The sequence below is a fragment of the Delphinus delphis genome, chromosome 12 (genome assembly GCF_949987515.2).
Source record: "Delphinus delphis chromosome 12, mDelDel1.2, whole genome shotgun sequence".
In the NCBI taxonomy this organism is placed as follows: domain Eukaryota; kingdom Metazoa; phylum Chordata; class Mammalia; order Artiodactyla; family Delphinidae; genus Delphinus; species Delphinus delphis.
In genome coordinates this window covers 11,619,293-11,644,068 of record NC_082694.2, presented here as the reverse complement: position 1 = coordinate 11,644,068, position 24,776 = coordinate 11,619,293, and the positions used below count along the sequence as shown (strand labels likewise).

At 42.0% G+C, this 24,776-nt stretch overlaps 1 protein-coding gene across 1 annotated transcript in view; it reads right to left on the bottom strand.

Annotated features, from left to right (window-relative positions):
* Nucleotides 1–24,776, bottom strand: part of ACOXL (acyl-CoA oxidase like) — a 366,413-nt gene that overhangs the window by 168,378 nt on the left and 173,259 nt on the right. Inside the window, 1 exon segment of the mRNA XM_069541255.1 lies at nucleotides 4,796–4,949. Coding sequence (XP_069397356.1) covers nucleotides 4,796–4,949 — 154 coding nt within the window.

The window sequence follows — 24,776 nt, the reverse complement described above, 5'->3', positions numbered from 1 at the left end:
ATCATTTTCTATTAGTGTCTATGCTTAGGAGATATTTAAAGGCCTTTATCTCTTTCCCACTTACAGATACATAATCTTAAATCCTAAAGGGCCAAATTAGTAGCGTTCCGGTGAAAACGGAATTATCAGATTTGGGTCTTAGCAGAAGCCACCCCACAGACTGAGCTAGAAAATATTTTCCCCTGAAAGCCCAGCTTCTTTTTATCACTGTGGACACACTCTGCTGAGGTGCAGCTCTCAACTCTATATAGCAAGGTCCTTTTTTGATCTGTGAGTCCAGGCTGCGTTGTGAAAATTACAGTCTATGACCCACTAGCAGGTGATGAAATCAGCTTAATGCATCATGACTAGCTTTTCTTAAAATGACATAAAATTAAAAGAAAATACTAGAGCACTAGATCACAATAGTGAGATGAGTACTGTTTCATAAAATTTATCTTTTCAATTTTGTGTATATGGGTTTGTAAATATGGGGTGGTACTGAAAGTGTACCCTTTTCTATGGGTCACGGTCAAAAGAGTTTGAAAGCCAGTAGTCCTGCAACTATTAAGATTCTGTGTTCAACTCCTGGCAGAAGTGGGAACTAGTATAACCTTTGGTGACAATACAAATATCATTTAAATAATTGATCTCAAGGAAACAATCATAGGTATGTGGGAAAAAAGTTTGCTACTAAAATGTTGTCTATAGTGTCATTTGTAATAAAGAAAAATTTGACATACACTAAAGAATTAGCTGAATAAAGTATGGTGCATCTCCATGATAAATGGTACCAGCCGTCAAAACTTCACTGCAAAGAAATGATCGGAAGGGGTATCCATATCAACTCATAGATGAAAAGGAGAGGTTATAAAATTTTAAACACATACGTACACAGTGCATAGAACGAATACAGTGCAAATGATAGCAATCATCCCTGGGAAAGTATAATTGTGGGATTTATTTACTTTCTTCTTTGTGTCTTTGTAGTTTCAAAAATTTCTACGATGGATATGCACCACTTCTGTAATTGGTGAAAATAATACAAGAAATGTGATTTCAAATATGCTTTCCTCGGCAAAGAAGCTGCCTTCCACAGACATTGCTCACTTCAGGCAATAGTAACAAACATGAAAGTTAGCAGTCCAGGGAAACGGGATTTAAACAGGGTGTATGTTTAAAGTAGAGGCAACAATTAGGTGCCAGATTAGTCATATCTTGATAAATGGTACAATGATTTTCCATCCCAGGGCTTCCCTGGTGGCGCAGTGGTTGAGAGTCCGCCTGCCGATGCAGGGGGCACGGGTTCGTGCCCCGGTCCGGGAAGATCCCACATGCCGTGGAGCAGCTGGGCCCGTAAGCCATGGCCACTGAGCCTGCGCGTCCGGAGCCTGTGCTCCGCAACAGGAGAGGCCACAACAGTGAGAGGCCCGCGTACCGCAAAAACGAAAACAATGATTTTCCATCCCAGCCCTCTTCTCAAGTCCCTGTTTCCTAAACTACTCAACAAATGAGCCATCAGAATGGGTCTGTACAGGCTTTAGAGCCTGCTACTGAATATGAGTAGCCTCAAGGCAATGCCCGTGTTCTTTGTCTCCAAATACTTAACAATAGAGTCAGATGTTTAAATAAAATATTCAAGGTAAAAAGTAATAATAAAGCAAGGAAAGACCAAAGGGGCCAAGTTTTGTGGATTAATCTTAACTTCTAAGGGTAAGAAAGAAAAATGGAGGCACAGGGCAGTCATTTATTTAGTCAGTCCATCTGTCCATCAGTCCATCTGTCTGATGGACATCAGTCTGTCTATCAGTCTATCATTCAGTCTGTTTAGTCAGTCAACAGCTGCTTACTGATACTCCCCACTATAGTCAGAAGTAGGGTTGTGGTGATCAAAGACTTGGTCCCTGCCCTTTTGCAATAGGGAAGAACAAATCTGACTCCATATTGGATCTGTTCTTTCACTTTAACCTTTGCATTCTATTGCTTTTGCTACAAGTTAAGAATGTTGCTTACAGCCTGAAAATACACAGGATAGCCCATTCGCAAGGCTCTGACCTTTAAAGGTATAACACTTTCCCATTCAAATAAGAGATAAGAAGTTGCAGAACAGAGAATAACATTTGTCTTGTGGAAGGTTTACAGGAACTTCGTGACCTGACCTACAAGGACAGCTGCAAGAACAAAGGATTCTGACACCAAGAAGTTTGCAACAACTAACCACACTCCCTCCCATTTTAGTATAAAAGAAGCCTGAATTCTAACTCAAGTAAGATGGTTCTTTGGGACACGAGTCCACCATCTTCTCGGTCTGCTGGCTTTCTGAATAAAGTTGCCATTCCTCCCTTGCACCTTCACCTGAACCCAGCCCATGCCTGTCCCAGTGTCCCTAGATGCGCCACACACTCCCACACCTTCACCTGTGTGCAGGTATCCCTTTATCCAGCAGGTCCTCAGACCCCCATCTCAAAGCCTCTCGTTCATCCTCTAAATTGCTAAAATGACACTGCTCAGCGACTGCCCCCCGCCCCCCTCCAGATGTCACTGAGTCCTCCCAGCCCCAGCTGCTGCATAGGACCTGCCATACCAGTCTGGGTTCTGTATCCATCTTTACGATGGCAAGCAAAACAGACCATGTGGTATTTTTTTTTTCTCCAAATCCCCAGGGTAAGCACACCATAAAGATGTCAGCTGCTGTTTCCTGGGTTCACATGTGAAGCATTTTATGCTCATCATCTTGCATACCTTAATCCTCACAACCACTACAAAGGAGAGGTTATCCTCATTTTATATATGGGGAAAATGAGGCACAGTGAAGGGAAAAACTTTCCTGTGGTCACACCCAGGGTTGCTGGCTTCAAACCCAGTAAATGTGTGTTGAAATACATTTTTTTGAAGCAAGACCTACTTAGACCTACGGGCCGTGAAAGAGGTGGTTTTCAGTACCATCTCGGGAGCTCCCAGACATTCATACTTCACTCCTGGAGACCTCCTGCCTGCACAAGATGCGGTGTTTGTAAATATAACTTAGAACAATTAGAAGATGCTCATGCTTTCCTTTCAACAAATATTTATGTCTCTACAAATAGCCTTGGGCTAGGTGTTGGGTGCATATGGGGGTGGAGAGGAGAAGGGAAGGAACAGAAATGGAAATCAGGGCCCTCTGCATCCACTGCTGAGGAGCTACTGGGAAGCAAAGCCTCATGAGGCAGCAGTGCCCGGTGGGATTACAGGCCTGGCATCCAGCCTGGAAGAGCAGCCCTCCACGGTCAGGTTCTTTTCCATAGTATGGTGGGTGAAGGGGTCATTTCTGTATTGCCGGTCGGTGCGTGGCAACGAAGGAGGGCATGAGCGGGCAGGGCCACTGAATGGATGGAAACCAGCCCCTTGGCAGGGGCCTCACACGTGTCAGGTCACTTAAGGTCATTATAAGCCATCGCCCCCAGCTGCCTCAGAGGACCTGTACTCCTGGTCCAGCTGCGCCCCAGCGCCAGCTGTCACTTTATTCCCTATTTTCCTTCTTTTCCAGGCGGACCCGACATCATTCCCACTGGAAAAGCAAGCATGTCCCCCACCGTCACAGACACAGTACACACGTCTGACCAACCAAGGTCCCCTTCACCACGCGCACATCCTTACTCAGCCACCGTGAGAGAAGTGAGCACGGTGACTCTCAGATGAAAGGACACAGGAGGCTCCCAGTCCCATCCTCACCGTTCATGTGGGAGAAACCTTGGGCTCTGCCGGTGGTGAAGGCCCAGCCCCTCCTCGCCCCTCCATGGACCCCGACTCTGATGCTCTGAGGCCGGGCTCTCCAGAAACGCATCCTCCCCTTTTATTCTCTACAACCACCCTGGACTTGCTCTTGACCCCTTCTCACTGAGGCTAAAATTCTTCAGCCTCCCCTTCAGGCTCAGAGCTGCTGTTGTTAGGCAAATACTCAGTCAAGTTCAAGATGGAATTCAGGCCCAAGGCCCAAGAGGGGCTCCCTCCTCCCTGCTCTTCCTGCAGGGCCTGCTTCTGGCCCACAGGACGATGAGGCGGTGTGGTCCCTGGGGGTCACCCACACAGCACTGTCATCTGGGGCTGAACCTCAGATGCCATCAGAGCTGATGTCTGCAGCCGTGCAATGCCACGTAGTCACAGGTCCACAACCACACATCCCCCACATCCTGTCCTCAGAGACCCCACTTGGGTCCCCTTTCTCACCAGTGCTGGGCTCCCACAGGGATGCAGAGACTCTGGCACCCTGCATCACGCAGGCGCCTCCACTCTCAGGATTGTAGAGGAATAGAGCACAGATGCCAGCTGTCCTCAGACTCCCCTCGACTCTGCAAAGATTCATATTGGGGTTTCTCATACCTCACACCCCTCACTGCTCAAAATGGTCTGAGGGTTGGGCGGGGGACACTCTGTACACTCTCTAAATGGTTGGCATATCCCCATTTGCCTCCTTCCCAGGGTAGAAACCCCTGGGGTCACTCCTGCCTTCTCCCCAAGGGATTTAAACACTGGAGCAGAGCTTTGATCATCTGACCCCCACTGGCCCTTTCCTATACTCTCAACAACCACCACCACCAAGTTTCATGACCTTTACCGCGGGCCTCCACGGGCCAAGCATTTTACAAGCACGGTCTGCATCAGTCCTCACAGCATCCAAGAAGGTGGACATGCACAGGTGACAAAATTAAGTAATGCATCCAGGGTCACAAGGGCAGGAGGGAATTCCACCTGGTTCCAAATCCCACTGGCCACACGGTCAGCCCCCACACGTGTAACCATGCAGACCCTGCAGGACTGGGGGCCCACAGGGGCTCACCAGGCCTCCGGTGCACTCTCGGCCGTCCTGCACGTAGCCGATGTTCTCCCAGGTACTGTAGGCCTTCAGTCCTGCCACCAGCACCTGCAGCGGGCGACTGCCGACAAGCTCCTAACCTCGGAAGACGTCCTCGTCCAGAAGGATGCCGGCATACCTGCGAGACAATCAGAGACCCGTGATGGATGCAGTAGTGCCCCCAGCACATGTGCTCATACGGGATATTGCTCTCATAATGTCTTTGTCTGGGTTTTGGTTTCGGGGTGCTCCTAAAATTCGTTTTCCCTTTTCTTTTCTGAAAGAGTTTGTGTAACATCAGTATGTTTTCTTTTCTTACATATTTGGTTGTTTCACCAGTAATGCCAGACAAAGCTATTCAGGTTTTCTGTTTCTTTCTGTGCCACTTTTGGTACTATGTATCTTTCAAGAAATTTGTCAATTTCATATGTTGTCAAATATATTGGCATTACATTGACATTACATCAACAACAATAATAACAATGATATTTAATTTTATTTATCCTTTCAGTGTCTGTAGGATCTATAGTGATGCCTTCTCTTTTATTCTAGATACTGATAATTTGTGTCTTTTTCTGGATCATTCTAGCTAAAGATCTTTCCATTTTATTTATTGAAAGAAAAAAACAGTTTTGGGCTTAATTATTTTTTTTCCATTCTTTGACCATTTCTTATTTCATTGATTTCTGCTCTCATTTTTATTATTCTCTCTACTTTCTTTGTGCTTAACTTGTCCCTCTTTTTCTAGCTTCTTAAACTAGAAATTTACACCACTGGCTTTAGCCTTTTCTTCTTTTCTAATGTAAGCATTTAAAGGTATACGTTTTTCTCTGAGCACTGCATTAGTTGCTTACCACAAATTTTGATATGTTGTGTTTCATTTTCATTTTATTCTAAATATTTTCTAATTTCCCTGTGAATTCTTCTTTGACCTATGAATTATGTGTGTTCTTTAGTTTCCTAATATGTAAAGATTATTCCAGATATTTTTCTGTTATTAATTCTTAATTTAATTTCATTCTAATCAGAGAACATATTTTGTATGATTTCAATCATTATAAATCCACACGGTCTGTCTTGATAAATGTTCTATGTGCACTTCAAAAGAATGTGTAATCTGGGGAGCTTCAAGATGGCAGAGGAGTAAGACGCGGAGATCACCTTCCTCCCCACAACTACATCATAAATACATCTACACGTGGAACAACTCGTACAGAACACCTACAGAATGCTGGCAGAAGACCTCAGACCTCCCAAAAGGCAAGAAACTCCCCCACGTACCTGGGTAGGGCAAAAGAAAAAAGAAAAAACAGAGACAAAGAATAGGGTCGGGACCTGCACCAGTGGGAGGGAGCTGTGAAGGAGGAAAGGTTTCCACACACTAGGAAGCCCCTTCGCGGGCGGAGACTGTGGGAGGTGGAGGGGGAAAGCTTCGGAGCCGCGGAGGAGAGCACAGCCACAGGGGTGCAGAGGGCAAAGTGGAGAGATTCCCGCACAGAGGATCAGTGCCGACCGGCACTCACCAGCCCGAGAAGCTTGTCTGCTCACCCGCCGGGGCGGGCGGTTGGCTGGGAGCTGAGGCTCGGGCTTTGGTCGGAGCACTGGGAGAGGACTGGGGTTGGCGGCGTGAACACACCCTGCAGGGGGTTAGTGCACCACGGCTAGCCGGGAGGGAGTCAGGGAAAAGTCTGGAGCTGCCGAAGAGGCAAGAGACTTTTTCTTCCCTCTTTGTTTCCTGGTGCGCGAGGAGAGGGGATTAAGAGAGCTGCTTAAAGGAGCTCCAGAGACGGCCGCGAGCCGCGGCTAACAGCGTGGACCCCAGAGCCGGGCATGAGACGCTAAGGCTGCTGCTGCCGCCACCAAGAAGCCTGTGTGCCACCACAGGTCACTATCCACACCCCCTTCTGGGGAGCCTGTGCAGCCCGCCACTGCCAGGGTCCCGGGATCCAGGGACAACTACCCGGGGAGAACGCACGGCGCGCCTCAGGCTGGTGCAACGTCACAGCGGCCTCTGCCGCCGCAGGCTCGCCCCGCACTCCGTGCCCCTCCCTCCCCCCGGCCTGAGTGAGCCAGAGCCCCCGAATCAGCGGCTCCTTTAACCCCGTCCTGTCTGAGCGAAGAACAGACACCCTCCAGCGACCTACACGCAGAGGCGGGGCCAAATCCAAAGCTGAGCCCCTGGGAGCTGTGAGAACAAAGAAGAGAAAGGGAAATCTCCCCCAGCAGCCTCAGAAGCAGCGGATTAAAGCTCCACAATCAACTTGATGTACCCGGCATCTGTGGAATACCTGAATAGACAACGAATCATCCCAAATTGAGGAGGTGGACTTTGGGAGCAATGATATATATATATTTTTCCCTTTTTCTCTTTTTGTGAGTGTGTATGTGTATGCTTCTGTGTGAGATTTTGTCTGTATAGTTTTGCTTTTACCATTTGTCCAACGGTTCTATCAGTCTGTTTTTCTTACTTCTTTTTTATACTATAGTTTTTAGCACTTCTTACCATTGGAGGATTTGTTTTTTGGTTTGGTTGCTCTCTTCTTTCCTCCTTTCTTTCTTTTTCTTTACTTTTTAAATTTTTTAAATAATTATTTTAACAACTTTTATTTTTTTCTTCCTTTCTTTCTCTGTCTCTCTCTGTCTCTCTGTCTCTCTGTCTCTCTGTCTCTCCCTCTCCCTCCCTCTCTCTCTCTCTCTCTCTCGTTCTTTATTTCTCCCTTTTATTCTGAGCCATGTGGATGACAGGCTCTTGGTGCTTCAGCCAGGCATCAGGGCTGTGCCTCTGAGGTGGGAGAGCCAAGTTCAGGACATTGGTCCACAACAGACCTCCCAGCTCCATGTATTTTCAAACGGCGAAAATCTTCCAGAGATCTCCATCTCAATGCCAAGACCCAGCTCCACTCAACGACCAGAAAGCTACAGTGCTGGACACCCTATGCCAAACAACTAGCAAGACAGGAACACAGCCCCATCCATTAGCAGACAGGCTGCGTAAAATCACACTAAGGCCACAGACACCCCAAAACACACCACCAGACGTGTACCTGCCTACCAGAAAGACAGGATCCAGCCTCATCCACCAGAACACAGGCACTAGGCCCCTCCACCAGGAAGCCTACACAACCCACTGAACCAACCTTAGCCACTGGGGGCAGACACCAAAAACAATAGGAACGATGAACGTGCAGCCTGCGAAAAGGAGACCCCAAACACAGTAAGATAAGCAAAATGAGAAGACAGAGAAACACACAGCAGATGAAGGAGCAAGATAAAAACCCACCAGACCTAACAAATGAAGAAGAAATAGGCAGTCTACCTGAAAAAGAATTCAGAATAATGACAGTGAAAATGATCCAAAATCTTGGAAATAGAATGGAGAAAATAAAACAAACATTTAACAAGGACCTAGAAGAACTAAATAGCAAACTAACAGTGATGAACAACACAATAAATGAAATTAAACATTCTCTAGAAGGGATCAATAGCAGAATAACTGAGGCAGAAGAACGGATAAGTGACCTGGAAGATAAAATAGTGGAAATAACTACTGCAAAGCAGAATAAAGAAAAAAGAATGAAAAGAACTGAGGACAGTCTCAGAGACCTCTGGGACAACATTAAACACACCAAGATTCGAATTATAAGGGTCCCAGAAGAAGAAGAGAAAAAGAAAGGGACTGAGAAAACATTTGAAGAGATTATAGTTGAAAACTTCCCTAATATGGGAAAGGATATAGTTAATCAAGACCAGGAAGCACAGAAAGTCACATACAGGATAAATCCAAGGAGAAACACTCCAAGACACATATTAATCAAACTATCAAAAATTAAATACAAAGAAAAAACATTAAAAGCAGCAAGGGAAAAACAACAAATAACACACAAGGGAATCCCCATAAGGTTAACAGCTGATCTTTCAGCAGAAGCTCTGCAAGCCAGGATGGAGTGGCAGGACATATTTAAAGAGATGAAGGGGCAAAACCTACAACCAAGATTACTCTATCCAAAAAGAATCTCATTCAGATTTGACAGAGAAATTAAAACCTTACAGACAAGCAAAAGCCAAGAGAATTCAGCATCACCAAACCAGCTTTACAACAAATGCTAAAGGAACTTCTCTAGGCATGGAACACAAGAGAAGGAAAAGACCTGCAATAACAAACCCAAAACAATTAAGAAAATGGTAATCAGAACATACATATCCATAATTACCTTAAGTGTAAATGGATTAAATTCTCCAACCAAAAGACATAGACTGGATGAATGGATACAATAACAAGACCCATATATACGCTGTCTACAAGAGACCCACTTCAGACCTAGGGACACATACAGACTGAAAGTAAGGGGATTGAAAAAGATATTCCAAGCAAATGGAACAAAAGAAAGCTGGAGTAGCAATTCTCATATCAGACAAAATAGATTTTAAAATAAAGACTATTACAAGAGACAAAGAAGAATACTACATCATGAACAAGGGATCAATTCAAGAAGAAGATATAACAATTGTAAATACTTATGCACCCAACATAGGAGCAACTCAATACATAAGGCAAATAGTAACAGCCATAAAAAGGGAAATCGACAGTAACACAATCATAGTAGGGGACTGTAACACTCCACTCTCACCAACGGACAGAACATCCAAAGTGAAAATAAATAAGGAAACACAAGCTTTAAATGATACATTAAAAAAGATGGACTTAATTGATATTTAAAGGATATTCCATCCAAAAACAACAGAATACACTTTCTTCTCAAGTGCTCATGGAACATTCTCCAGGATAGATCATATCTTGGGTCACAAATCAAGCCTTGGTAAATTTAAGAAAATTGAAATCGTACCAAGTATCCTTTCTGACCACAATGCTATGAGACTAGATATCAATTACAGGAAAAACTCTGTAAACAATACAAACACATGGAGGCTAAACAATACACTACTTAATAACCAAGAGATCACTGAAGAAATCAAAGAGGAAATCAAAACATACCTAGTAACAAATGACAATGAAAACACGACGACCCAACACCAATGGAATGCAGCAAAAGCAGTTCTAAGAGGGAAGTTTATAGCAATACAATCCTACCTTAAGAAACAAGCAACATCTCAAATAAACAACCTGACCTTACACCTAAAGCAATTACAGAAAGGAGAACAAAAAACACCAAAGTTAGCAGAAGGAAAGAAATCATAAAGATCAGATCAGAAATAAATGAAAAAGAAATGAAGGAAATGATAGCAAAGATCAATAAACTAAAAGCTGGTTCTTTGAGAAGATAAACAAAATTGATAAACCATTAGCCAGAGTAGTCAAGAAAAAAAGGGAGATGACTCAAATCAACAGAATTAGAAATGAAGAAGTAACGACTGACACTGCAGAAATACAAAGGATCGTGAGAGATTACTACAAGCAACTCTATACCAATAAAATGGACACCCTGGAAGAAATGGACAAATTCTTAGAAATGCACAACGTTCTGAGACTGAACCAGGAAGAAATAGAAAATATGAACAGACCAATCACAGGCACTGAAATTGAAACTGTGATTAAAAATCTTCCAACAAATAAAAGCCCAGGACCAGATGGCTTCACAGGCGAATTCTATCACTTAGAGAAGAGATAACACCTATCCTTCTGAAACTCTTCCAAAATATAGCAGACTAAGGAACACTCCGAAACTCATTCTACAAGGCCACCATCTCCCTGATACCAAAACCAGACAAAGAGGTCACAAAGAAAGAAAACTGCAGGCCAATATCACTGATGAACATAGATGCAAAAATCCTCAACAAAATACTAGCCAACAGAATCCAACAGCACATTAAAACGATCATACACCATGATCAAGTGGGGTTTATCCCAGGAATGCAAGGATTCTTCAATATACGCAAATCAATCAATGTGATACACCATATTAGCAACTTGAAGGAGAAAAACCATATGATCATCTCAATAGATGCAGAGAAAGCTTGTGACAAAATTCGACACTGATTTATGATAAAAACCCTCCAGAAAGTAGGCATAGAGGGAACTTACCTCAACATAATAAAGGCCATATATGACAAACCCACAGACAACATCGTCCTCAATGGTGAAAAACTGAAACCATTTCCACTAAGATCAGGAACAAGACAACATTGCCCAATCTCACCACTATTATTCAACATAGTTTTGGAAGGTTTAGCCACAGCAATCAGAGAAGAAAAAGAAATAAAAGGAATCCAAATCAGAAAAAAAGAAGTAACGCTGTCACTGTTTGCAGATGACATGATACTATACATAGAGAATCCTAAAGATGCTACCAGAAAACTACTAGAGGTAATCAATGAATTTGGTAAAGTAGCAGGATATAAAATGCACAAAAATCTCTTGCATTCCTATACAGTAATGATGAAAAATATGAAAGTGAAATTAAGAAAACACTCCCATTTACCATTGTAACAAAAAGAATAAAATACCTAGGAATAAACCCACTTAAAGAGACAAAAGTCCTCTATGCAGAAAATTATAAGACACTGATGAAGTAAATTAAAGATGATACAAACAGATGGAGAGATATATCGTGTTCTTGGATTGGAAGAATCAACATTGTGAAAATGACTATACTACCCAAAGTGATCTACAGATTCAATGCAATCCCTATCAAACTACCAATGGCATTTTTCAGAGAACTAGAACAAAAAAATTCCCAATCTGTATGGAAACACAAAAGACCCCAAATAGCCAAAGCAATCTTAAGAAAGAAAAACGGAGCTGGAGGAATCAGGCTCTCTGACTTCAGACTATACTACAAAGCTACAGTAATCAAGACAATATGGTACTAGCATGAAAACAGAAATATAGATTAATGGAACAGGATAGAAAGCCCAGACATAAACTCATGCACATATCGTCACTTTATCTTTGATAAAGGAGGCAAGAATATACAATGGAGAAAAGACAGCCTCTTCAATAAGTGGTGCTGGGAAAACTGGACAGCTACATGTAAAAGAGTGAAATTAGAACACTCCCTAATACCATACACAAAAAGAAACTCAAAATGGATTAAAGACCTGAATGTAAGGCAAGACACTATCAAACTCTTAGTAGAAAACATAGGCAGAACACTCTATGACATAAATCACAGCAAGATCCTTTTTGACCCACATCCTAGAGAAATGGAAATAAAAACAAAAATAAACAAATGGGACCTAATGAAACTTAAAAGCTTTTGCACAGCAAGGGAAACCATAAACAAGACGAAAAGACAATGCTCAGAATGGGATAAAATATCTGCAAATGAAGCAACTGACAAAGGATTCATCTCCAAAGTTTACAAGCAGCTCATGCAGTTCAATATCAAAAAAAACAAACAACCCAATCCAAAAATGGGCAGAAGACCTAAATAGTCATTTCTCCATAGAAGATATACAGATTGCCAACAAACACATGAAAGAATACTCCGCATCATTAATCTTTAGAGAAATACAAATCAAAACCAGAATGAGATATTCTGACACCAATCAGAATGGGCATCATCAAAAAATCTAGAAACAATCAATGCTGGAGAGGGTGTCGAGAAAAGGGAACCCTCTTGCACTGTTGGTGGGAATGTAAATTGATACAACCACTATGGAGAACAGTATGGAGGTTTCTTAAAAACTAAAAATAGAACTACCATACGACCCAGCAATCCCACTCTTGGGTAAATACCCTGAGAAAACCATAATTCAAAAAGAGTCATGTACCACAATGTTCATTGCAGCTCTATTTACAATAGCCAGGACATGGAAGCAACCTAAGTTTCCATCGACAGATGAATGGATAAAGAAGATGTGGCACATATACGCAATGGAATATTACTCAGCCATTAACAGAAACGAAATTGAGCTATTTGTAATGAGGTGGATGGACCTAGAGTCTGTCATACAGAGTGAAGTAAGTCAGAAAGGGAAAAACAAATACCATATGCTAACACATATATATGGAAACTAAAAAAAAAAGTTTCTGAAGTACCTAGGGGCAGGACAAGAATAAAGACGCAGACGTAGAGAATGGACTTGAGGACACGGGGAGGGGGAAGGGTAAGCTGAGACAAAGTGAGAGAGTGGCATTGACATATGTACACTACCAAATGGAAAATAGATAGCTAGTGGGAAGCAGCCGCATAGCACAGGGAGATCAGCTCGGTGCTTTGTGACCTCCTAGAGAGGTAGGATAGGGAGGGAGGGAGGGAGACACAAGAGGGAAGGGATATGGGGGTATATGTATACATATAGCTGATTCACTTTGTTATACAGCAGAAACTAACATGACATTGTAAAGCAATTACACTCCAATAAAGATGTTAAAAAAAAAAAGAATGTGTCTTCTGCTCTTGCTGGGTAGAGTTTTCAATAAATGTCATTACGTCAAGTTTGTTAGTAATGTTGTTCATATGATTTATATCATTACTGGTCTTCTGTCTGTTTAGTATATCAATTTCTCAGAGAAAAGGACTGATGTCTGTAACTATAATTTAGGATTTGTTAATTTTTCCTTTCAGTACTTTCCATTTTTGCTTCATGTATTTTGATGCTATTTCGTGGAATCCATACACCTTTAGATTGTTGCGTCTTCTTGATGAGTAGACTGCTTTATCATTATGAAGTGATCCTCTATATCTCTGGTAATATTCCTTCTTCTGAAGTCTATCTAATATTAGTATAGCCACTCCAACTCTTTTATGGTTAATGTTTGCAGGTATAAATTTTTTATTCTCATACTTTTAACCTCTCTGTCTTTAATTTTAAGTGGGTTTCTTGTAGATAGCATCTAGTTCAGTCTTAATTTATCATATCTAACAATTTGAAAATAGGAGTGTTTAAATCATTTACACTCAGTGTAATTATTAATGCGATTGAGTTTTAAACTATTATCTTGCAATTTTCCCCCTATTTATCCCATATGTTCTTTTCCCTGTGCTCCTGTCTTCTCTTGATTAATTGAATAATCTTTAGTATTGCATTGCTGGATTTTAAACTGTGTTACTAATTTTTTTCCAGCAATTTTTCTGTGGCCTAAAACATGCATCTTTAACTGACCACATTTTCCCCTCACATACTGTTATACCACGTCAAGGATAATATAAGAACCTTACAACAATATATAATTCGTTTTCATTCTGCCATCCATGATGTCACTGTTGAGACAAAAATATATTCTACATGTTATAAAGTTTATTGCTATTTTTGCTTTAAACTAACAATTTATCTTTTTTTCCTTATCAACATTACTGAGGATTGATTTATTCCCAACAGACTTCATTATTCAAAGTGCACCATGTAGAGGTTTTGACAACTCTATGCACCCATGAGAACACCACCACAATCAAGCTACAGAATATTTCTAACGATTTTCAGAAAATTCCTCATCCCTTTTTGCAAACCATCCCTTCCTCCACCCCCATCTTCAGACAACCACTGATCAATCTTTGTCAGTATGGATTAGTTTGCATTTTATGCAAATGGAATTATACAGTGTATGTTATGTCTTGCTTCTTTCAATGAGCATATTGTCTTGAGATTCATCCATCCATACTGAGCAATATATTGGTAGCTGTTTCTTTTTATTGCTGACTAGAATTCCATTCTATGCAATGCATAGATTACATTTCATTTGTGCATTCACTTGTTGTTGAACATTTTTGTTGTTTCCAGTTTGGAGCTATTACAAATAAAGCTGCTATGAAAATTCATGTAAAAATCTTAGAGGAGACATATGTCTTCATTCCTCTTGAGTAAATATGTAGGAGTGAAGTGACTGGGTCATATGGAAGAGGTATTTTTAACTTTTTAAGAAACTGGCAAACAATTTTCCAAAGTGGTTGTACAATTTTACACTCCCACCAGCAGTGTACGGGAGTCCTAGTTGTTCCACGTGCCCGCCAACAAGCCATCTTTGCAGTCCTTTTATTTTAGTCATTCTAGTGGATATGTCATGGTAATCCTCATGGTTTGAATTTGCATTTCCTGGATAACTAATGATCAAAGAACATCTTTTCATGTGTCTACTGTCTGACCATACAATCTTCTTTTGTTAAGTACCTATTCAAATCTTTTGCCCATGTTCTAGTGGCTTACCCATCTTATTTTTAGTTGAATTTTATTTTTAGTGTTCTTTACATATTCTCGATAATACCCCATTGTCAGATATACATATTACAAATATTTCCTCCGTTCTGTGGCTTGTCTTTCCTTTTCTGAATGGCAAAGATCAATTTTGGTTCAAGGTATTTACCATCTTCCATCTACAGAATAATCTTATAATGTCTAAACATCCTTGTTTCCTCAATAAATCCTGCACATGCAAAAGATGTTGCATTGGGCCTCATGTTACAGCAAACAAAAAAGACCATGCAACCTCAGAACTGAAGCCGTTGAGCTGGGCAAATTGACAAAACGTGGAAACCACCATGTGTTTAATCGCACTCGGATGAAAAGAAACCTAATCGTATGAAGCAACTACTATAAGCAAAGAGCTTCTGCATTTATCATCTGACTTGATCCTCACAACGACTGTATGAAATAGGAAGTCATATCCCCACTTTGCAGATGGGGAAACTGAGGTTCAACTGAGGTTGCATACCTAAGTCAAGGTGTCACTTATGTTAGGAAAGAGCTAGGATTCAAACCTAGGGTTCTCCAGCCCTAAATACCACTCTCTTTTCATGATAAGTAATGTACATATCAGTGCCCTGAGGAAGTTAATAACATTCTAAATCTATGCTAGAATATAGTCACCCATGCCCTGGGCTGCGGCTGCAATACAAGGATGCTCAGAGAATCCCAGGCCTGGTCATTTAAAAAAATGTATATATGATTCCCCTCCGACCTCCCTAACCATAGACACACACACACACACACACACACACACACACACACACACTCCCCTCGATGTTCCCCAGGGTGAAACTGGGTGGTAAAGAAGAAATAAATCAGCTAAGAAAAAAAAGAATCATGAGACTGTCTTAGCAGAGATCTGGTAAGATTTCTTTGCAATGCTGGCCTGTGATTTTACTTAACACTGGCAGGACATGGGCCCTGCTGAGGAAGAGCCTCCATCTGCCAGACAGAGCGGTTCCCCCGGTGGCGCTTATCCACTATCAAGCTCTCACGTCTGCGTGCCAAGGAGCTCTGAGAAACCCTTCTGTGTTCAGGGTGTGTAAGAGTCCAAGAGGCACATGTCTTAAGAAAGTCTGATGCAAGAAACTCAGAGGGGCCCAGAGATAAATTGGAAAATAGGGATACTGTGGCAAAAACATTCTTCATTTCCAAACCTGTTTATTTAAGTGAATGCTTCTAGAAACGTGAAATATTTCCTTATAGGTTATGTCCATTTGAAGAATCAGAACCCACCATCGAGGCAAGACTCATTAGAAATGCAGATGGAGTATCTCTAAAACAGTTAAGTCAGCAAGAGGGCAGGATTCAATTTACAAAAATCTGTATTACATAAAAAGAGCAAACAAGACATTTTGGCAATAAGTTCAGGACTATATTAAAAACACAGTTTGGTAGTATCATAAACAGTACTATAAATACTATCAAATACTATATGTAGTATTTGATATATAGTTATAGACAGTCTTCATTTGGTGAAGGAACTCTAAGGGGCTTAACTATCCTGAACCCCATTTTTTTTTCTGAACCCCATTTTTTGATAAGGACAGGACTTTGGTGAATTTCTGAAACTATGAAGTATCATTCCACCCATGCATTTATTCAACAAATATCAGTGAGATCTTACTTTGTGACAGGCACCACTTTACGTAGGTGCTATGGAGACATCACAATTGTAAAGCAATTATACTCCAATAAAGATGTTATTAAAAAAAAAAAGAGAGAGAAATTTGTTGAGTTGTCATGAGGCATTAAATGAGTTACTCCACATAAAAACCTTAGGACAGTGCCTGGTATGTGGTATGCAATTGAATATGTATTAGCTATTGTCTTAATTTTATCCTTGCAGGTGTTGGGCAAAAACAGTAGGACTGGATCCAATATAAAGACAGCAGCACGATGGTGCTGTGGCCCCTCCTGGCCTGGAACCCAGCTTGGACTACTGAACTGCCCATTTGGGCTGGAATAAATAACAGGAGAGGCAAACCCAAAATACTCCTTTTGGCTGGCACACCACAGATATTGATTTATTTTTAAGTTGTTGGTCACTTTCTAAGCTAGGAAGTTCATTTTTGTAGCAAATCCCACTAGATGATTCCAAGCGGAGATTTCAGTGACCAACCGCCCTGGCCAGCCAGCCCTGGGCTCCACCAAGAGTGATGTAATCACACAAGGTGATTTCATTCAGTTGAGCTGCAGTATCTCATGCAGAGAGCCAGGCACTCTTAGCACGTGGAGATGCCAAATTAAGAATCCACGATTTCTATGCCGGAAGAATTCATAACCACAAACCAAGAGCAATGGTGAAATGAAAACAGGAGCCCGGGGGCTTCCCTGGTGGCGCAGTGGTTGAGAGTCCGCCTGCCGATGCAGGGGACGCGGGTTCGTGCCCCGGTCCAGGAAGATCCCACATGCCGCGGAGCGGCTAGGCCCGTGAGCCATGGCCGCTGAGCCTGCGCGTCCGGAGCCTGTGCTCCGCAACGGGAGAGGCCACAATGGTGAGAGGCCCGCATACCGCAAAAAAAAAAAAAAAAAAAAAGGGAGCCTGGGATGCTGCTCCAAGAAGCTTACAGAGGGCTCCTGATGCCAGGAGGAGCTCAGGGAAGAAGGTGACTTGGAGAAGATGACAAGCTGAACTGTGTCTCAAAGGATGACAATGAGCTACCAGGTGACGGGAGGCAAGGATGTGAGGCGTGAGTGACAGGGCGCGGTGTGGAGGCTGCCTATAAGAAAGGCCAAAGCAGGGGTGAGGCTGAGCACAGGGTGGAGGACAGAAGACACGAACAGAAGACACGACGAGTGGCTGGGGGCAGCAGGGGCCAGGCAGGGGAAGGTGTCCTGAGGCCACATGAGGGAGTGAGTTTCATCCAACACAGAAGCCGCAGGAGGGTCCCAGCAGGCAGGTGAGAATTCAGATCTCATCTCGGGCCTTGTGCTTGCGGAGAACAGATTTGATGAGGGGCAGGCTGGATGTGCGGGGCAGGGAGGCAAGAGAGGGAGCTGGGGAGGGTCCAGGCGCGATGCCAGGAAAGGTGAGCTTTGAGTGCTTTTAGTGTAGGGAGGAAAAATCACCCGAATGCGGAAACTGACAGGACGGGGGTGGGAAGTCTGAGGCATCTTGGGCGTGATGGCCCGACAGCAGCTAACAGTTATCGAACATGTATTCCCACCACGGTCATTAATTACGGTCACAGTCTGTGAGTGAGTACACAGAGGGCATCAGCTTGTAGGTCCAGTAAGACCCAGATGCCAGGGCGCACAGGCAAGGCACTGGACCAGGATGCACGCACGACACTGAGCCTCAGCGGTGGGAAGCAGCCCCACGGAGGTTAATAAGTGACCCAAGGATGGGCACCCACAGCCAAAGGGAAAACAGGAATCCTCCCTGGCCACGTGGCCACCCAGGCAGGGCTGTGACCTTGCTGTCGGCTGCCAAGTCCTCAGGGCCCAGAGAGGGACCTGACACACAGGTGGTGTGATGAGGGGACGAGGGCAAAGCTCTACAGTTCTGGAGAAAGAGAGCAGGGGGAGAGCCCTGGCAGGCTCCTCAGGTGGCCGTCCGTCACCTGGCACAGATGCCCCCGCTGAGACAGTCCCCTCCCCCTCCCCACTGAGCTGGCTCTGCCCGGCAGCTCGGCAGGCAGTGGGGAGATGGGTCCCACCTCTTCCAGAGCAAACAGGCACCAAAGGCCAGCCGGTTCTGTCCCCTCCTTGTCAAGGCTAGGAGAACATGAGTGGGGCGGGGTAGGGGGTTGGGTAGGGGGAATGGGGCTCACTAGGGGCCAAGCAGGTCCTTCCCCCTTCCCCCAGTCTCCAGGCTTGTGGAGGCGATGGGCACGGAAGGGGGTCAGGAACCAGGTCCACTTGCTGCCCCACTATTGTCAAACCCTAGACAAGGCAGCACAAGCTCCATGTGGCAGGGACCACGTCCAACTCCAGCAGGAGTGCCAGACTCTACAAACAGAAACAGAGCACGCCCAGTAAAATCTGAATTTCAGATAAACAATGCATAATCTTTAGCTTAAGGGCACACTCCCTGTTGCAGTCATGGGAACATGCTTAGACTACAAAGGTGTGCGTTGGCTACCTGAAACCCAGAGTTAGCTGGGAGGCTGTATTTTACCTGGCACCCCTACTAGCAAGGTGCCGTAAGGTTGCTGAAGACACGAATATATGTGATGTGCCCTGAAAGAAGCTGTCCCATTTCACTTCCGTGACCTGTTTGTTACTGTGACCTGAAGCTCTGACGATCTGTGCTTTTGTCACATTAGATGGGAAGAGAGACAGGGCCACTGACGTGGCTAGTGGCCTGTTTTTCCCACTCCAGCCACATACACCTGAAGGTCTGGATGCTCACGAGCGTTTCTCTGCACTTGAGCGGGACCCAATGCATTGAACAAACATCTAACCCATCAAAACTCAAGTTACCCAGACCCTGAAACTGAAGCCAGTTGATTGGCAGAATTAGGTCCACGGGAATTGAGAGATGGGACCTATAACCAAGGTTTGATAACCTTAGTTTTTTAAAAGTGGGGTGTGTAGGGGGGAGAGGTACTTAGCATTTGTCATGTAACAACCAACTTCATTAAACTATTGCTTCACCAGTTGGAGGAGAGGCAACAGGCATGGTAAATGAGAAATAGGAGGGCTGGATTTTGTCACAGAAACACCAACTTCTCCCGGCACTGTTTCAAAACACAGACAACCTCTCCTCCCCCCATAGCTGAGGCATTTCGTCCTGGGGATTCCTTTAACCAGATTTTCAGTGGGTCAATCCCCTGCTGCCACCGAGGAGGCACAGGGGAAGAAAACAGAGCCACGAGGGGGACATGGAACTCGGCCAGAGACCACAGAAGGCCCAGGGAGGTGAAGGTCAAGGAAATCAGGAAGGTCCCGGGGGCAATTAGACTGACAGCTCGGTGAGGACATATGTCTGATGTGTCCCGTTCAACACTGTCTCACCCATGCATGGCACATGGTAAGGGCTCCGTGATTTTTTATTTTTTACTAGTCAATTTCCATTTATTACTTCTCCTTTCTCCCTTGAAACCTAAACCTGGAACGGTGATCTCTACTTCTCTACTTCTCTGCCTTTGAGGAGCATCTCCCTAAAATCAAGAGAAACTTTAATTTTTATTAATAGTGACAACACAGTTCTTACAAAATCCAGGTATATGATGCTTACATCAGTCTAAAAAATAACAATGGAGCTGAAGGAAAAAAACATGTTGATCCATATAACACTTTTGTTACATATAAAGATGGGTGTATATAAGTGTATATATCTATAAACTTATATATACATATATACAAATCTGTATTTTATACCTATATAAACTATAAATGAGGAACACATAGTGCCTCTTTGTTATGTGGTCTAGTAACTTCTCGTGTCATGGATTTGTAAATAGTGGATTAAGAAGTGAATGTATAGATAGCCTTGCCTCTTCATAATAGTCACAAGTTCTACAGGGCAAAAGATTCAAAGAAGAATTTTCTGTGCCTTTGGCATGCATGCAAAACATTCTTAGGTTTCACTGTCAGATTATCTTGATCCAGTATACATGTTCATGCTAATTTAATACTGCTGCTTGTTAACTGTTAGCAAAATTTATTTCCAGGTCACTCTAGGAAACTCCCTAAAAAGTTCCTGTGGTTCTCAGCTCTGGCTGCTCATAAGAATCACCAAAGAGCTGAAGTACTCACACTCTGGACTCCTTGGGATGCTCCCTAGACCAGGTGAATTCGCATCATGGGAGTGGGTGCACAGAGTCTGTAGTTTTTAAAAAGCACATCAGAGAACCACTGGAAACCAGCCTCTGTGTCAAGAAATATCTGGCTTAGTTGAAGCAAGGCTGGAAGGGTGAAGGCAAAAGGGGTATAATGGGGTGAGGGACACTTTGTAGAGAGTTAGTGACAACTTCAGATGGAATCGTTGAGGTTAAAAGAAGTGTCACAGGGTTAAGATATAAAAGGACACCAGAGACTTTTGTTCCCTTAATAACAGTAAGAAGGAAAGTGGATAAAATAAAAATTGTATTTTCCCAAAGAACAAATGCTGCAGGGAGCCTTGATGAGCTGAATTCCAGGGAGGAACCAGCCCTTTTTAGTAGATTGGACATTGTGTACGAAAGAAACAGAGAACTTGAAGACAGATCCATGGACATTATCCAAATTGAAGTAGAAAGAAAACAAAGAACATAACTTCAGTGACATGTAGGACAGTATGAAGCAGGTTGACATCTGTATAGGAAGGAAAGAAAGAATGGGGCAGAAAAAATATTTAAAGAAATAATGGCCAAAGTATTTCCAAATTTGATGAAAAACTTCAACCCACAGATCCCAGAGGCTCCACAAACTCCAAACAGCACAGACACACAAAACCACAAAACCACACCTAGGCCAACATAATCAAACTCTGAACATCAAAGAAAAAGAGAAAATCTCAAAAGCAGTTAAAGTGGGCATATATGGGGAATATAGGGAAACAGCCAGAAAAATGATGGCTGTTTTCTCATGAGAATCAAGGAATCAAGAAGCCTATAGAGTGAGATCATTAAGATGCTCAAAGAAAAATAAACTATCAACCCAGAACTCTGTACATATTGGTAATGTCTTTTTTCAAGAAAGGAGAAATAAAGACTTTCTCAAAAAAAAAAAAAAACAATCGGGAGAATTCGCTGCTAGCAGACCTATTCTACAAGAAATGTTAGAAGTTCTTCGGGCAGAACAAATATGGTATCAATTAGAAATTTGGATCTATACAAGTAAATTAACAGTGTTAGCAATTGAATAAAGGTAAAATAAAATTCAATTTTACTGATTTTTAATTGCTCTAAGACAGAACTATGTAAAAGAAAAACAGTAGCAATATATTGTGTGTTTGCAGCATATTTAAAAGTAAATTATGTGACAACAATAGCAGAAAAAGGGATGGAAGGGAGGAATTTGGAATGTACTGTTTTAGGTCCATACACGACAGGGGAAGCAGTATAATAGTTCAACACAGACTCTAATTCAGTAAAGATGTATACTGTAAACGCTGGGTCAACAACGAAAATATTTCCAAAAGTAGTATAAATAACGTCAATCAAAGAGATAACATGGAATAATAAACAATATTCATTTAACCTAAGAGCAGGCAGAAAAAAAGGAAAAAGAAACAAAAAAAACAGATGGAAAAAATAAAAATCAGCTATCAGTGTGGATTTTAATCCAAACATATCAACAATCACTTTAAATACAATTGGTCTAAACACACCCACTAAAAGTCAGAGATTTTCAAGTTGGATAAAAAAATCAAGACCTAACTATCCTCTGTTTTACAAAGAAACCCACTTTAAAAATATAGCCAGGTTAAAAATGAACGTATGAAAAAGATGTACCATGAAAACACTAAATAAAAGGAACCTGGAGTAGCTATATTAATATGACAAAATAGACTTCAGGACAAGGAATATTTTCAGGGATTAAGAGAAAAATTACATAACGATAAAGGGATCATTGTCCAAGAAAATATAATAATCCTTACATGTATATGCATCTAAAAAACGTCAAAATCCCTGAGACAAAAACTAATAAAACTGAAAGAAGAAATGGACCAATTTATAATTATAGCTGCAAATGCCAACCCCTTCCTCTCAGCCATTGATGGAACAAGTAGGCAGAAAATCAGAAAGGATGTATATAGTCTGCAGAGCACAACCAACCAACTTAACCTAATTGGCAATTTATAGAACTATCGTCCCAACTATAACAGAATATATATTCTTCGCAATGTGGAATGTGTTGGGGTGTGTGTGTGTGTGTGTGTGTGTGTGTCTTCTGGGCCTTAAATTTGAAAGAACAGAATCCTTCATAATATGTTCTAGGACCATGACCGTACTTCCAAATAACCAAAGCAGTCAAAGCAGAAGTCTCAAGGAAAACTGTGAACTATTTTGTACTGAATGGAAATACAACGTATCAAAAGCAGAGGGATGCAGCTAGAGTAATGCTTACAGAGAAATTTTAGTACTAAATGATTAGGCAAGAAGAAAGGTCTCAAAGCAGTAACCTAACCTCTCACCTTAAGAGAGAGTGAGAAGAAATTAAAGCAAAGCAAGTAGAAGGAAAGAAATAACAAACACTGGAGGAGATATCAAGAAAATTAAAAGCAGAAAAACGGTATAGAAAATCAATTGTATCAAATCTGTTTTTTTGAAAAAGCAATGTAATTGATAAACCTATACAAACTGATGAGGGAGAGAGAGAACAAAATATCAGGAATGAAAGAGACGAAATCACTACTGATTCCACAGACATTAAAAGGATGATAAAGGAATACCACAATCAACACTATTGCCGTAAGTTTGACAAATTAGATGAAGTAAATAAAAATCCATTCAAGAAGAAATAGGTAATCTGAAGAATCCTATATGTACTAAAATGTACAAACAAGATTGTAGATCAATATACTAAAGTAAATACTATTCCCATATACTAGAAATAAACAATTCCACCAAAGAAAAGTAAAATGCTTAGGTATAAATATAACAAAATATGTGCAGAATCTGTGTGTTGAAAATTACAAAACACTGGAGCGAGAAATCTAAGAAGACCTTTAAAAATGGAAAGATACACGGTGTTCATGAATTGGCAGTCTCAACATTAAGAAGTCAGTTCTCCCCAATTTGATCTACAGGTTCAACACAATCCCAAGCAAAATGCCAGCCATCTTTCCTGTAGATATTTACAAGATGATTCTAACACGTATAAGTACAGGCAAAAAGGAATGAGAAGAGTCAAAACAATTCTGAAAAAGAACTCACATTACCCAATTTCAAGACAAATCAAAATTTAAAGCTATCAAATCAAATCAAAATTAAAAACTATTGCTCTGATCAAGACACTTTTAAGAAAATAAAAGCCAAAGTGACAGACTGGGAGAAAATAGTTGCAAATCACATATATGATGCCAAAGAATCTATCCAGAATATAAAAAGAACTCTGACACTCAACAATAAGAAAATAAATACCCCAATTTAAAAATGGGTGTGGGACTTCCCTGGTGGTGCAGTGGTTAAGAATCCGCCTGCCAGTGCAGGGGACACGGGTTTGAGCCCTGGTCCGGGAAGATCCCACATGCTGCAGAGCAACTAAGCCTGTGCGCCACAACTACTGAGCCTGTGCTCTAGAGCCCGCGAGCCACAACTACTGAGCCTGCACACCACAAATACTGAAGCCCGTGCACCTAGGGCCTGTGCTCCACAACAAGAGAAGCCACCACAATGAGAAGCCCGTGCACCGCAACGAAGAGTAGCCCCTGCTCGCCGAAACTAGAGAAAGCCCACGCACAGCAACAAAGACACAATGCAGCCAATAAATAAATAAATAAAAATAACTTTTAAAAAATGGGTGAGGAAAATATACAGATGGCAAATAAGCACATGAAAAGATACTCACTCAATGTCATTAGTTATTAGGGTAATAAAATTCAACTATTAGAAAGACCAAAATAAACTAAAATTAAAACAAACCAAGACAAAACCTGATCATAACAATGGCTGGCAAGGATGCAGAGCAATTGGAACTCCCATATATTGCCCAAGAGAGCATAAAATGGTCCTACCTCCCTGAAGAACAGGTAGTTTCTTATGAAGTTAGACATACACATACCCAACACCCAGCAAGTCCTCTCTAAGCATTTACCCTAGGAAAAATGAAAAGCTTGTGTTAGAATATTCACTGTGGCTTATTCATAGTAGCTAAAAGCCTGGAAACAACCTGAATGTTCATCAGTGACAGAAATGGATAAAAAAAAATGTGGTTTATTCACTGAATG